At 44.8% G+C, this 16,011-nt stretch overlaps 1 protein-coding gene across 1 annotated transcript in view; it reads left to right on the top strand.

The window, feature by feature from the left end:
• Positions 1 to 12,707: 12,707 nt before the first annotated feature.
• LOC115319949 (putative glucose-6-phosphate 1-epimerase) overlaps positions 12,708 to 16,011 on the top strand; it is a 56,281-nt gene continuing 52,977 nt past the window's right edge. Inside the window, exons 1-2 of the mRNA XM_029980021.4 lie at positions 12,708 to 12,959; positions 14,490 to 14,577. Of these exons, the coding sequence (XP_029835881.3) occupies positions 14,520 to 14,577 (58 nt within the window). The 5' untranslated portion in view covers positions 12,708 to 12,959; positions 14,490 to 14,519. The remainder of the gene's footprint in view (positions 12,960 to 14,489; positions 14,578 to 16,011) is intronic.

Here is a 16,011-nt window from a genome sequence, read left to right as displayed (position 1 = left end):
TCTGTTCACTGTATCATCATACCAACTCTCCCAGCTTACCCCACTTCTGGAGTGTAGTTAGACGCGCCAGTGTTGTGCCCGTTACCGGGAATAAGTAACGAAATAGTGTTAATCGGTAATTCACCATATATCATGAGATTCGTTTCCGGCCGTCATGCAAACGTAGCGAAATATTGTTTCTGTTAATAAACAAAAGTTGAATCGGTTATTCTTATAAAACGCGGACAGCACATGATATGTTGTCGGTGCACTATGCGTGCTCATTGGCCCTTGGCTATGTGAGATTTCGGTGGTTTCCGATGCGTCGCACGCACGACACACTCGAGCACTCACCGCGTTTATCAGAATAACCGAGAATTTATTCGGGAGTGGTGTGTGTGAAGACTATGCGTCCATGAGAAGCTCCTATGGGGTCTGCAAATACTTTACAACAAATTGCGCATTATCTCGCGAAAATCCAATGACTTTGGCTCCGACAGCGTTCGCCCAGAGCGTTTGCACACAGCTTCGGGGGTTTTCGTTTTTGAATTGGAAGGGAACTGCTGCCGCCATCTATCGGTCTGTGCACCGGTCGAGACAGCGGAGACAGCCCTATCTGCTCTCTTGGAGAATCGGATATCTGGGCGCGTCAGCGGCAGCCTTCTCTCTCGGACCAGCCACAAAGCGCGACAGCGTCGACGGCGCCATGTGCATGCCTCCACTCGAACGGGGAATTTCCAAAACACTCGGAGAGGAACATGATTGTAATCCTGAGACTGTGGAAGTAAAGAGAACACAAAAAAGATAGAAAAAGAGGAGGCAACGTCACAATTGAGACGTTGCCTCCTCTTTTTCTACCTTCTGTTTTATTCTCTTTTCTGCCCCAGTCTCAGGTTTACGATCATGCTCAACTTACACTAGCTCGCCTGCACTCTGACTATTTTTTAGAGTTACTCGTGGAGGATTTGGCGAAGAGCCTGCTCCCTCCAATGCAAATTAGCTAAGTGAAAAGTGTTGTTCTATACACCAGCAGAGTGTTCACAAACGAGCCGGCTTTGCCCACACCAGGTGTGGGCGCTGCGCATGCGCAGAAACTCCGGAGGAGTGGCCGGTTTCTGCATGCGCAGTACCGACAGCAGAGCAACCGCTGTGACATGACGTCAGTGAGCTGAGTTCGTCTATACTTCCTTTCAGCTTAACTCCAGACGCAGCTGACGCTACGATCTAATGGTACCAATCAAGCAACGTCAAAATCGCAAGTCACTGGATCTTTTCTGTTTGTGATTGATTCAGCAATGATAGAACATGTGCCGAATCGTGACGAACGCCATGGTACAATTTTGACGCAGTTTGATTGTTGCCACCAACTCCTAGCGTCGGCTGCGCCTTTCGCGGTGAGGACCAGGCTATAAAAAAAACTTTGTCTCATCATACGATGGACTAAAGGCCAAAGCCACAGGCCGCCAGGTCCAATCACGTCCCACGCTATACTATGACACGCTTAACATTGATTACGGGTGCACGAATAATGCTCCGAATACAAAAGTGCCGCATCATTTCTACAGCTTCGATGCTGCAAAAGAGCCTATAAGTCGTGGCTTCCTTAGCGATGTAAAATTGTTGAGTAACTCAGTGTTCTTTGATTTGAACCACTGTCCACCCTTCCCCTCAACAGTAATCCGAGACGCGGGCACCGATACGTGATTCGAAGCGAAATACCGCACAATTTCTAAGTGGCTCGCGATTGGTTCTGGCGGTTCGTAACTTTTGCCTTTAGTCCATCGTAGGGTGAGACGAAGTGTAGGGGGCGGTACTGAGCACCACGTGAATGTCACATGATACCCGGAATGTGAGGATGCCAGGTTTGTCTACATCGCGCGCTCCATAGCGGTGCGACGGCGTGATCGCTTGCTTTCAGACGCGGCGCGCTGGTTTGTTATTGTTCTGTCACCGGTGGCACAACATACGCGACCGGGCAAGGTGTAAGTTGCCATCCATATCCGAGAGAAAAACGACCGGTGAAGTAGAAATTATATTAAAACGTGGGCAAAAAAGTGTGGGTGACCGCGATGGTGTGCTCGAACCACTTATCAGGTGCTTTCACGACGAATCGTGTATTTAGTATTGTGTTTTAATTTTCTTCGCAAATGTGTGTTTCGTTCTCCGTGCGGACTTCACCAAGCGATAATCTGATAATCGGCATTTTCTTTTTCTCCCGCACCCGAATTCATTTCTCTGTGTCGTCCGTGTTACTTGTCGTGTTGCACAGTTGAAAGATTGAACAGTGCTTTCTATGATGTCCCCAACAAAAAATTGTTCCTGCGTCTGTTCAACAAATCGGCTCCCGAGGATCCCACGTTCGAGCGAGTCTTGCCTTTCTTACGGCGAAGTAGCCGCAACCTAATGTCTTGATTGAGAAAAAAAAAAATGATGCTGGAAGTTTTACTTTTTCGCCTACATGTAATTTTTTCTTTTTTTTATAAACCGTGTTTTCCTAAATTTTTATGCTCAGTACTACAAGTGTTCATTATTCTAAAAGCTGAGGGCCAACAAGAGAAAACGTTATATAATATTCTAAAAAATCGCCTGTGATTTCAGGGTTTGATTTGTTTTATTGACACTAAACACTAGGCTAATCTGTTAGATTTGTGGTTTTTTTTTCAATGACCCCAATCTTGTTTTTTCCGTCAATGTAATACCGGGAATAAGCCATCATGATGTCGTTACAAGAATGTCCTGTAATGCTATAAGACGGCGCAGTACGCAACCACGCAAGGTGTTTTTTTTTTTTTTTTTTGAAAGAGGAGATTTTGCAATGCTATCCCGAGAACTGGATTCGTTTTTCCTGTATTCCAGTCGCATAGCACAAACTTGAATATTAATTCTGCCTGAAATTTAATTAAAACAAAATTTTGTGCTTCATACAGACATACATTCCATCACGCATCATGCAAGGAAAAAAAAAAGGAACGATAAGCTGTGAATGAATAGGGAAATGACAAACTTTGATAAATTAAAAGATTCCTTTGTTCAGTAGGTATTGTCGTTCACAAGGAGCTAGATTATATTCCAAAATGAAGGAGTTAGGCAAAATCATAAGAAAAGAAATGCGCAAGGCGCTAAATAAATATCTAGACACTCTTCCCGACAAACTGAAAAGAAATCCTAAAGAGGTCTGGAAATACGTCAAAAACAAGAAAACTCCTAAGCATCACTATCCCCGATGTCATAGATGGTGTCAATTACGGAACGAACCTAAAGAGCAAGGCTGAAAGCTTTAATCATTATTTTCAATCAGTTTTCACTCAGTCGGTCAACCCGGTAGATACATTACAGACATCAAACGTAGTTACACAAATGGATAACATCGACTTCTCGGAGAGTGGCATTGTGTCGTTATTGCAAAAGATCAAAGTAAGCAGTGCCCCAGGCCCAGATTGTATTTCCAACTTCATTCTGAAAAACTGTGCTGTTTTTATTTCCCCTTATTTAACCGTGTTGTTTAAAAAGTCTTTTGAACAAAGCGAACTTCCTCTTGACTGGAAAAGCACCAACGTGGTTCCAGTACATAAAAGTGGAGATAAAACCAGCACATGCAACTATAGGCCTATCTCTTTAACGAGTGTTTCTTGTAAAATGCTAGAGCACATCATTTACTCAGATTTAATCAATCATCTACGAAATAATGCATTATTTTTCCTATGCAGCATGGTTTCAGAGCTGGATTTTTTTGCGATACGCAATTAGTAGAATTCGCCATGACCTCTCTTTTTTCAATTAACAATGGTTTCCAAATCGATTGTGTCTTTTTGGACCTTCGGAAGGCTTTTGACTCGGTGTCTCATACTTTGTTATTACAAAAAGATGGCAACTGTTAAGATTTCGGATTCACTTTTAACCTGACTTGAGGCTTATCTTGTTGGAAGGAAGCAATGCGTAGTTCTAGACGGTGTGAGCTCGTCAAATGTTAGTGTTTTATTAGGTGTTCCGCAAGGATCGGTGTTGGGCACAGTGTAGATAAATGATCTTGCTGGTCATCTTTCTAGCCATGTCCGACTGTATGCTGATGATTGTTGTACATACTGTGATATCACGTGTAAGGCTGACTCCCCAATACTGTAAGACGATCTCGATTTTGTGATGCCATGGAGTCAAACACGGAATATGACCTTAAATTTGAAGAAATGTGACGTAGTCAGATTTTCTAACAAAAGACAACCTCTGGCAACAGTATATTTCCTTGGTGCCACAAGTTTAACTGTTGTACCTGAATATAAGTATCTGGGAGTTTTATTTCCTAGTAACATGTCATGGAATGCTCTTATTGTTTATTTGTCATCTAAGGCCAGCCTCACATTAAACTTTCTCAAACGCAGTTTTATTCAGGCACCTACTAACCTTAAAGAAACATTGTACATATCGAATGTGTGTCCCATTTTGGAGTATGCATGTGCCGCATGGGATTTGCATACCCGTCACACCATTGAACAACTCGAACGTATTCAGAAACGGGCAGCTCGGTTTGTCTCCGGCAATTATGATTTCTCTAAAAGATCATCTGAAATACGCCGCAACCTGGAATGGCTTCTGTTGGAAGACAGAAGAAGGCACCTTAGTCTCACTTTATTTTTCAACATACTAAACGGTAGAACCGGCATCGAGAAAGAATGTTATATTAAGGAGCCCAGTTATGTGTCGCCCCGTACAGATCATCACTTAAAAGTACGTGAATATAGATGCAGAATTAACGTATTTGAGCACGCTTTTTCTCCAGGAACAATTTACGAATGGAACAATTTCCAAACTGATATCATATCTGCGGCTCCTTCCTCCTTTCTTACTGCCCTAAAAAACTTACCGTTGGAATAATTTTTTCACTATGCTCTTCTAATAGTGCCAGTCACTATACTTTGTTTTCATATATTGTACAAAGTGTTGTATTTTTCTCCTAAAATGCCATATCCACTATTTCTGCATCACAATAGTTCTTGTGTATCTCTATATTTATCGGTTGCTTTTGTTTGTATTCCCTTACCCCCTACAATAATGCCCAGACATTGGTGACGTAGGTATTCGAATAAATGAATAAAAATAAATAAATAGATCATTTCTTTTTTAATAATTACATTAATGATACTGTGAATATTAACTCTGATGCGACATTTATCAACTATGCCGACGACACTAGTTTGCGTTCTTCAGCTGAAAATGTCCATGTGCTCTTTGACAGTGCAAATCAGGCGTTATCTGCATTACCAATTTGGTGTCGTATTAATTCACTACAAACCAACGTCGATAAAACAAAAGCAGTGCTGCTTCGCCCAAAACATAAACTAGTTACAAGCGATATCGTTTTTAACTCATCGAAAACAGAGGTTGTAAAATTTTCCAAGCTCTTAGGTGCCATTTCTACCGAGACTATGTCATGGGATAGTCATGTTAACTACCTTTTTTCTAAGCTGTCATAAGCAGTACGTGTGATAAACCGCCACCGGTACATGTTACCACCAAAAGGTAAAATTATTAATATATAATTCGTTATTTTACTCCCACCTAAATTATTTTAATTAAGTCTGGGCTACAACAACGTCGACGAATCGAGGAAAAATATATTTGTTACAAAAAAAAGCGTTAAGGGCTATAGAAGACGTTCCATCTGACTTCCACGCAGCTAGTTTATTTAAGAAGTCTCGCGTCATCAATATACACGCTCTGTTTAGCTATAGACTTGTCACTAGTCTAAAACTAAAACAAATTAGGGGTACAGACTTTTGAATAAACCTTGGACAGCTTGGAATACACTTTAGCGCTCAAAAAACAAGGACAAAGAGACGAGAAACAGACAGCTTTCTGAAAATATTTACACGTATTCTACCAGTCGTGTAGAATGTTTGAGGGTGGTCGCTGCAAGAACGAACTATGGCACACAAATGTTTAAACATACTATCCCAAAAATACTTAACCTACTTGAAGATGAAGGATTAAAATTCAGTGCACTGTCCCTTAGAGAAATTTTACTAATTTCTCCACAAATAAATCTGAGTATAAATCGAACTGTTGGGGTCTCATAACTTCTGTCTGCAAATAGGTCACTTTTCTGTTATAGCCGATGATAAAATATATTGTCTGAAATACGCTTTGTTAAATTGCGGTAATCAAAACTTGTGAATGTTTTTTTTTGTTTATTTTTTGAGTTGCTGCTACTGTGCCTTTTTGGCGGTCAAGGACTTGTCAAGGTCTGCCATACAGCTTTTTTCCTTGATCGCCACCATCAACGTTCGATGGAAATAAACTCTATATTATTATTATTGTGAACTATAAGTGGGGCACAAAAGGACTTTCTTCACTTGCAGGTCAAATACAAAGAAATCCCCCACCTCCTCTCGTTTTAATTATACTGTCATTACGGTCATCACCGAATATCTACATCGGTGCAATGTCTCAAATGGCTGTCATTGAAGCGTCAGCTGCCGATCAATAGATTTGCGAATTTAAATGCACAATCTTAACAAAATTACTTGACGATAAATATAACTTGACAAAACGATTTCACTAGAAGCTTGCCTATGTTTTTTTTTTTTCTAATTTTAATTGAGTAGAATGATTTGTTTTCGTTTTTTTTCTTTTCTAATTCGAGTTAGGCTTTCAAATTGTGTGCCTCTTCAAAATGCAACATTTCTTTTTTTTCAATAACTCTGTAAGAACTCTCATTCACGCTTGATATGCTGGGAGCGTTCACTTCTTCACTGCAGTTACCAAAATAATAAACGTGATGCTGCTGCTGATCTTATTAGGCTTGATAAAGCCTAGGATGTGTATAAAAGAAAATGGGCGCAGGATTGCATGTGCCTGATTTTTTAAAGATGCAATAATCGGAATAGAAAACTCGTAAGTTTATTTCAAGGAAGCAATCCAGGTCAACAATGTTGCCATTACTTTCCAAGGAAGTGGGACAACGAATGATTCTAGAACTCAATAAAAGATTTTAAAAAATGCACTGTTTTACGTTAGTAAAGTAAAAGTGGGCGTATTCGCCGTGCTTTGCCCATGCCAAAAAGAAATAAGAAAGCATTAAAGCTTGAAATAAGCAACTCGAATTTGAAGGTTTTGCGTTTTAAACCAACTACGGGTACCTGGCACGCCCCAGCGGAGGACTGAGGATTAGTTTGGACCACCTGGGGATCTTCTGACGTGCAACCGAAAGCTCGGTTAGACGGCGCCTTCTCCGCACTAAGCCTCCGTCAGATTGCGGGCACCTCGGCCGGGATTCGAACCCGCCACATGGGGATCGAAGACAATAATGCCAGGCGCAGTATTTGTAATCGTGCGGGACAAATGCAAAAACACCTTATATAAAAAAGAGACAAAATGAAAATTTACTAACGAGACAACCAGGCTGACCGAAAGAATACCCAGCTCTAAAGCGGCGTCGAGTGCGTCGGCCGTCCCCACTTTAGGTTGTGCCGGGCTTCCGTTAGATGGCGACACCAAACCTTCTCGCCGCGAATAATAAAGTCAGGGCTCGGGCCAACGAAGCTCCCGGCGTTCGGGGAAATGCCGTAGAGGCCGGCACCGTCGTGCATATATAAGTACCCCTACAAAGTGACCGCCGTAAAACGTGGTGCTTTGTCGCTTTCTTTTTTTCGTACTATGAAACGAGGGTAATGCATTACGGGAGCATCGGTCGTTCTCTCGTCGGTTTCAGCTGCGCCGGGGCGTCGACCGGTCGGTACTCTGGTTTTGGTTCGCGTGAAGAGAGTCGCAGTGGAGCGTCTCTCCTTCATCATTTAAAGACCGACGACCAGTTCGCGCTTTCCACTTTTCCTCCGCTTCCTCCTCTCCCCCTAATCACCGCTGCCTGTTTCCTCCTCGGCCAGGGTGAGGAGGATCTTCTGCCTTGCAGAATCTCGTGTCTGATCGTCGGCCTTTAACTCCAGCTGGTCACAGACCAGGTGTGAAAATGCTTGGGCGATACTGTTCTGCCAAAGGGTGCGATAATTCTACTAAGACGCGCGATGTCTCTTTTCTGCTTTCCCAGCGGATCACAGCTATGGTTTTGGTTCGGAGGTTTGTTAGTTTCATTAATGCGAAGTCTGGTGAACGTAATTTCTTAGCATATGCTTTTACTATTAATATTAATTTCAGGTACGAGAATTGGGCATCGTAGGCCAATTTGCCGAAATTCTACTATTTAACAATATAGCGCTATCTCTGTTCTGCTCATTTTTCGGCGGACGCATTTCTCAACAAGAAGCGCTTGAAAAAGAAGGCCGTGCCGTCTGCCTGCGCATCGAAACCAACGACGTTGGAGCATTTGGTGCCATCCAGTAAGTGGCAGGACATATTGATAAACATCCTGGTTTAAACTTGGTTTGATTGTTGACATTTCTCAGGAGGTGATCTCTGGCGGTTTGACTTGAAATTGAACACGCATGGCGTGGTGGTTATTTTGATTTCCTTCAATTAAATATATACGTCCTGGCCGTTAGTTTTTTTTTTATCACTACATCGGCGGCGATGCGATGCCATCATGTTGCGCTGTGGAATGCACATACAGCATTGCGAAAGGGAAGCTTTGTGCCGTTTCGACGAGAAAAGGAAATCTTCAGCGACGAAGACAATGGACCAACCGGATCGGTCGGAAAAGTTTCGACTGCCCCCGACGGAGACTTTGCGAGGTAAGTCACTTTAAAACTCTGGATAGCATCACCTGCCTCTTTCGGTCTCGCCAATGAAGATCGCCTCATACGAGCATGAGATGAGATAAACACGGCACGAAATTGCCGGCATGAAGAACTTTGATATGTCTTTTTGCGCGTATTTAATTATGGAAACTGACTCACTCCCTCTTAGCTCGCTTGCATTGAGTCGGTTGAATTGAGAAGGATTCGTGAGAGACTGGGGTGCCTCTAAAATTAAGAGGGTTGTAGTGCTACCGCGTGCATATTGCGTGAGTGAAAGGAGATTCACCAGCGATCGAGCACCTCGCTATTTTGTTTATGGAACATGCTTCCGTGATCGGTACTTCTTCAGAAGTGGCAACAAAAAATGTGCGATGCTCTATTTATTTTTCACGATCACTTCACAAATGATCAGTTTGAGCCGGTGATCTTGGCAAAGACTGGCACCGACCTCTTCCGAATGTGCAATATTGTGCCTTGTAGCAATAAATATTTTATTGTCTTCATCTTTGTGTGGAATTTGTCTTCTGTAATTAAAAAACCTCATTTATTGACAATAAAAGAAATTGCTTTTGTGTTTTGAAGGCTTGACTGAGGGATCTTTCCGTCCTCATATTGTCACTCACGCAGTAAGGTAAGCCCGCAAGTGTGCTGCAAAGCTTATAAACTTTGAGAGTGAACTCAAGGGTGTACCTTGCGCGTGAGAACGTCAAAATATCAGATAAATGAGAAACATGCTGGGGCAAGGCAACCGAGCACGCGCTATTAGAGCGCAGCTCTTAGGGGCCCGTTTCCGGCTTGAGCGGCGTCGGCGTCGCCGTCGGCGTCGCCGTCGGCGTAACCGCGCGGTGCATCATGGGAAATGTCCCATAATGCACCGCGCGAGCCCCCCACCGGGGTCACGTGACTTCGTGGGGGGGGCACGACCCCCCCGAGGTCACGTGACTCCCCTGAGGTCACGTGACCCCTTCCTCGAGGTCACGTGACCCCCGCCGATGTCGCGTGACCCCCCGGTGACGTCATCGACACTGATGACGTCACCGGCATCCACATCGTCATCGTCATCATCACTGATGTCATCATCAGTGATGATGACGATGACGATGCGGATGCCGGTGACGTCATCAGAGATGATGACGATGACGATGTGGATGCCGGTGACGTCATCAGTGATGATGACGATGACGATGTGGATACCGGTGACGTCATCAGTGATGATGACGTCATCAATGATGATGACGTCATCAGTGACGATGACGATGTGGATGCCGGTGACGTCATCAGTGATGATGACGATGACGATGTGGATGCCGGTGACGTCATCGGTGATGATGACGATGACGATGCGGATGCCGGTGACGTCGTCAGTGATGATGACGTTGACGATGTGGATGCCGGTGACGTCATCAGTGATGATGACGATGACGATGTGGATGCCGGTGACGTTACCGACATCCGCATCGCCATCGTCATCATCACTGATGACGTCATCAGTGACGTCACTGATGTCGTCATCGGCATCCGCATCGTCATCATCACTGATGACGTCGTCAGCGACGTCACTGATGACGTCACCGACATTCGCATCGTCATCGTCATCATCACTGGTGAAGTCATCAGTGACGTCACTAATGACGTCATCGGTACCCGCATCGTGATCGTCACTGATGACATCGTCAGTGACGTCAGTGATGACATCATCGGCATTGGGGGTCACGTGACCCCCAAGGTCACGTGACCCCCCCCCCTGGTTAGTCTAACCCCCCCCCAGCGCCCTTCCCTCCTCCTCCTCAAGAGCTGCGCTCTAATTCGGTGTTACAGGGAGTTGTAAGCGGCTTTCACTTTTTTTCATTTTAACCGAGGGGATACAAGTGAGTGCATTTGATGGGCAGTTATATGCCCGAGGCGCGTAAATAGCAGACGTCGCACATTCCTCCGCGCGCGTGTTCACAGTTGAAAGTAGTATCCGATGTTTATAAAATGTGTACGAAGTAAACCAAGCTGTTGGATTGACAAAACGATCGGTGATGCTAAGAACTACGGAAAAGTGCTGGTTTTGCACCCGTACGGGGTGTCTTTTATTTGCCTAACTCGAGTGTTGCCGATTCTCCAAGTGCACTTCGTTCAATATACTAAAAAGTTTTGGTAGAGTGTACGCCAAGGATTGCGAGCCTTGCGCGAGCGCGTGCCCGACTCATGCTCAAAGCGGCGGCACGAGCTCCCGCTACCGAAGCAGTCCTTGCCCATAAAACCCTACCCACACGAAGGAGAAGTCCGCGGACGGATGTCGTGACGTCAACAACCCGGAAAACTCCGTCCCCGGCTCCGCCGCCCACCTGCGGAATTTTCGTGCTGACAGCACGAAGCTTCCGCGCCTCCGCCACGGAGGAGAACGGCGCCGCGAGGCGTCAAAAAGGGATGACGTATGTCTCACGTGATCTGCGCTCCGCGGAGGAAAGGGGCGGATTTCTCCCTCGTGTGGATACCCCATTAGACGAAGGGAAAGGGGCATTCTATCGATTCTATCGATGCTGCGATAAACGGGTAAACGAAATATATTTTCGCAGTGCATGCCGATGTCCCAAAATACTCAACTACTTTGTTGTTGTTGTTGTTGTTTTCGTTGGCGTTTAGCGGAATTGGAGAAAGCTTGTCTTCACGCCCGAGCAATTTCAACTCTGCTCGCGCTATTATATTTTCCAACAGAGACGTCTTCTCGTGCTTTATAACTCCAATAAAGGTGCACAAACGCTAGTTTTTTCACGCTAAAAAAAAAAAAAAACTGTCTTCATATTTAAAAAAGAAAATTTCTAGTCAGCCGTATGCAATAACATGTACGGAGCGGCACCCGGTCGTGCCCGGCACACAGGCACGCGCCGCCAAGCGCCTTGTGGGCCTCGCTCAGACATGGCGGCGGGGGGCGTGGCGGCGTGGCGAGGACGGAGGGCAAGGAGGGTTGCCGTCGATGGAAAGGAGGAAAGCATGGAGAAAGAAGGAATTGCGCTATCTCTCAGTATACAGGGGCCTTACCCTCACTCAGAGCCGTATATGGGGAGAGTTTCGTCAGTCTATGATCTCGCCGCCGTATCGCGCTCCTCCCGAGTGAGCCAATCAGCACGCGGCGCAGAGCGAGAGGCATGAGCGCATGCGCGTGAGCTCCCGGCTGCTCCCAGCTGAGTGGGGAGGGCCGCCATCTTCGATCATTCTCCCGGCGGAATGCGTTGGATCGGCACCTAAATCTCGATTATTGCCTTTTATATCGCTGGCTCTGGAAAGAAAATGACATTCTGTTATTCCTCGGTGGGTTAAAAAGCTAATAAATTAAGATTTTTCGGCGTATGGCCACAAACTTTTATTCAGGCGAAAAAGAAGTCGGCCCGTAGCAGACGACGCGTAGCCTCAGCAGAGCTCTTCTCCGACCAGTCTCCGACAGCGTTGCTCAAAAATGGCGGTCGTCTCCTCTCTGCTCCATTCTTTCTCTCTCGCTCCTTCGGCGCTCTCCTCCCTTTCATTTACTTTTCTCCTCTCCGGTGCCTTCGTCGCCACACCCACTGGCCAAACTCTCCCAATATACGGCTCTGCCCCCACTCATTGTTCGCCGCCACCTAGCGGTGGTAGGCGTAGAATTGCCTGGAAGCAATGTCGCGAATGCGGCGTTGTTATTATAACGGCATTTAAAGGGAGATGCCACAATTTTAACTTTGAACGAATTTGCACTTTTTAATTTTTTACATTGTTTCTCTTACCAGAAAGGATAGAGAAACCGCACTACTATGTCGAAACGTCACAATTCCGTTGCCTGATGGCAAAGCAATCAACGGAAATATTTCCAGGATTTGCAGCCGCGGGGTTGCGGCCAAGGGAGCTAAGGCTTGACGCGCACCTGGGTGCATTTTAATAAGCTGGCAGCACGTGCCATTATGGGCTCAATACAATGTAATGTTTTATAAATATTCTATTTTCAACATGAGTACACGCGTCAAAAACCTTATAGTCGTGCTATATTCAGTTTTAGCGGCGCCATCTGCCCGAGGTAAAAAGAAAACTATCCCTCCCTCGAGCCGCGTTGCTACCGCGTCAGTCCAACTTCCTTCCTTACAACGGTCGCGTTCGCAGTCTTCGCCGAGAAGTGCGGGCAGACGTGCGGCCGGTGCGGCGCAAGATACGAAGCTGGGCGTGTGGAGGTGGCCTCGGCCAGTGTCAACGATAAGATAGCGGGCGAACAAGAATATAGTACTTGCTCGGCGGACACTCTCAGAGTCCATCCTTGTACCAACATTCGACACGCGCTGCACAGGGGTGAGCCGCAAAGTTTTCTGTTTCCCTCGTGCTTCGATCATTATACGCCTGCATTTTCGTCGTTACCTTCGAGAAGGCCTCCCATTGTCGAATTGGCAAATGCGGAATTATATATAGTCACTGTCAGCTAAAGAAAGGCCGGCTTATTTTGTTCACCCTCCTTGCTTCTAGCTGACCCGTAAGTGATGACGTCACAAAATGGCGATCCGCTCCAAACAAACCGTTGCCAGGGCCGTTGTTACGAACAAATACAGGGAGGCCCTACGTGAGGTAAAAAATTGTCTGATAAAAAAGTAAATATTCTTTTCCTGTTGAGGGGTTCTTTGTAAGATAGTGCACAACCTCGTTGAATGAGATTAATGACGATCCACGAAACTTTTATTCTCGGTCAAAGTTCGTCAACAATTGACCGAGGGGGCGTTTTGACATTTTTACAGGAAAAAAACCGAAAAGCCTAAAATTATTTCATGGTATTAAAGCCGTTTAAATGTGTTCACAGAGTGCTCGAAAAAAGTTAATATAATGTGGACTGAAAATCCACGGCGGGAGATCGAGTGAAACATCCGACCGACGACGGATATGAAAAACACTGCTTTCCGCCGCGGCCTCTTTTAAAATTCGTAAGTCGAGAACAAAAAATCCAACGAACTTGCGGTTTGTGGCTACTGCGTTTTTAGAGACGACGCCATAACATATATTTTTTTTCGGCGAAATTAAAAATTCGACCCTTTTAGCCTGCACGATTTGAGATGAAATCACCATATATATATATATATATATATATATATATATATATATATATATATATATATATATATATATATATATATATATATATATATATATATATATATATATATATATATATATATATATATATATATAAAACTGAGAAGAAAAAAACCCTTAGTGAAAAACAGCAACAACGGACGATTTAATCTTCGAAGTTTCGGCCGGAGTCCGGCCTTCGTAAGGGTTTTTTTCTTCTCAGTTTTATACCCACGCACAACACTCGGAGAGCCAATCACCGCAAATAGCGGAGGCAGCTCAGCGAATGGCGATGCCGAAATACATGTTTAGACCAAAAAACGCAATCTGAGTTGTGACATTAAGCAATGCAAAACGTCACGCTTGCATTGATTAATGTCACAACTGAGACTGCGTTTTTTTGGTCTAAACATGTGTTTCGGCATCGTCACTCGCTGAGCTGCCCCCGTAAGTTGCGGTGATTGGCTCTCAGCGTGGTGTGCGAGAAAGTAGACGCAGAGACTTTTTTTACAGTAATATTTCCCGTCCTTCTAAGTATGCCAGAATACGCGAAAACAAAACAGTGGCCCCTCTTTCGTCCCCTCTTGTTTATTCTTTCCGAGCGTTTACGTTTTACCGACGCGCTCGTTATTTGATGTTAGGCGCGCTCTTTTCCTTTACTATACAGTCGGCTTTTACTATCTGTACATCTAGAAGTCTTGTTCCTTCTTTGTTTCTTCTTCAAATGCTAACCACCCTGCAATGTTTAATGTTTTTGTTTAGGCTTCTTAGGCGTTTCGAGCAGACCTTGTAATGGAGCCTTCGATATGCCTCACGCACGGACAGGACACCTTGGAGATTAAACGCTTCGGTAAGTTTCGTAAAATCTTCAGAAGTCGATGGCGGCGGCGAGGTCCTTACAATAAAAAAATTGATATAATTAAATACCCTTTATTGTTTGTTTTTTTAGTAACACAATTGTTAAATACGTTACATAAATGAAGACTTCAATGTCCAAGTCGGGTAGCAATAAATGCAATCCGTGCAATAAATGGCGTCGGGCCGTTCGCTTAAATTCAGTTCTTTAGAGTTTTTTTTTTTTTTATAGACTGTAGCATTAAGGCTAGTTCACACACTTAGAACACAGAACATAGCACTTGGAAGTTCTTACTACCGGAGAAGCTTGAAATCCGTTTGTATGCCACTCTAAGTGCGACCGCGCAGCCGGTTGTGAGCAGACACGTGAGACTTGAAAGCGATATTTAGCCCCTCTGGTCGTGAGCTGCCGCACGTGTGTGAAAAAGCCTTCCTACTTAAGTAAAGGTGGTGCTTCTTTGACATGAAAAAGAGATAGAGATGGAAACTAAATAATGGCTGTAATGAGATTGTTAGTAACGATAATTAGAACGTTTTGTTTCGTGTGATATAGTTTATCACTCAACGTCAGACAGGGCGGTTGGTGGCCGAGTGAGCTAGCGCACACCAGCTCAAAGCACGTGGAGTGAAATCTCGCGCTGTAGAACCAAGGTATCCCGGGTTCCACGCTCTACCCCTGCCCCATTTCTATCTGGATGAGCATCGCACCGGCGCGCGGTCGTGTACGGCTACTGCACGGTGTACGCGGCGGTTGTACTGCACTGGCTAAACTGCTCATCTACAGCTGAGATACCAGACGACCATTGGGGCTGATTAACTTTCGGCACTCTAAATATACACGCAAGTACTAATCATTACGTCAGACAGATAACATATTTAAGGGATGAAAGTGCCGTATTTTGTGGGAGGAATGAATGCCGTGTTGTTATTGTGGAGCGTACTGACGATGGTGATTCAACGGTCAATCGCCTGCCTGTTATCACCTGACTCCACAGTCTGTGGCACAGCCAACAAAATTCAGGCTACTGTTTAGTCCGTTGAGCGCCTGTAGTCGCCGACAGCTTTAAGGAGCCATGAAATTAATTTTAGGCCGGGATAAATAATTTTAATGCGAAGGTATTAACACTCCCATAAGGCGGAACCGGCGGCGTCTGTAACCGCAAAAAAACTCGAAAGAAATGCCCATTTTCCCATTAGCTGAGCGAAACGGCTCCTAAATAGCTATTGGCGGCCGCTTCACGAGAGCGCGGGCTCGGCTGCGCGCTTCATGACAGACTCAACTACAGAGTGTAAATCAGTTTATCTCTAGTACTCAACGATAATAATGCATTCGAATCTCTAATCTCGACACAGGAATGTTTTCCGAGTGAGAGAACTCAAGCGTGTGTCTACAGTAGGTTACAGGTTAAGAAGGTAGCGGCAAATGCCC

This window comes from Ixodes scapularis, unplaced genomic scaffold (assembly GCF_016920785.2).
Source record: "Ixodes scapularis isolate PalLabHiFi unplaced genomic scaffold, ASM1692078v2 PGA_scaffold12__126_contigs__length_90152505, whole genome shotgun sequence".
Taxonomy (NCBI): domain Eukaryota; kingdom Metazoa; phylum Arthropoda; class Arachnida; order Ixodida; family Ixodidae; genus Ixodes; species Ixodes scapularis.
Note: the sequence above shows the minus strand (reverse complement) of the source record. Positions and strands in the feature narration are given on the sequence as shown.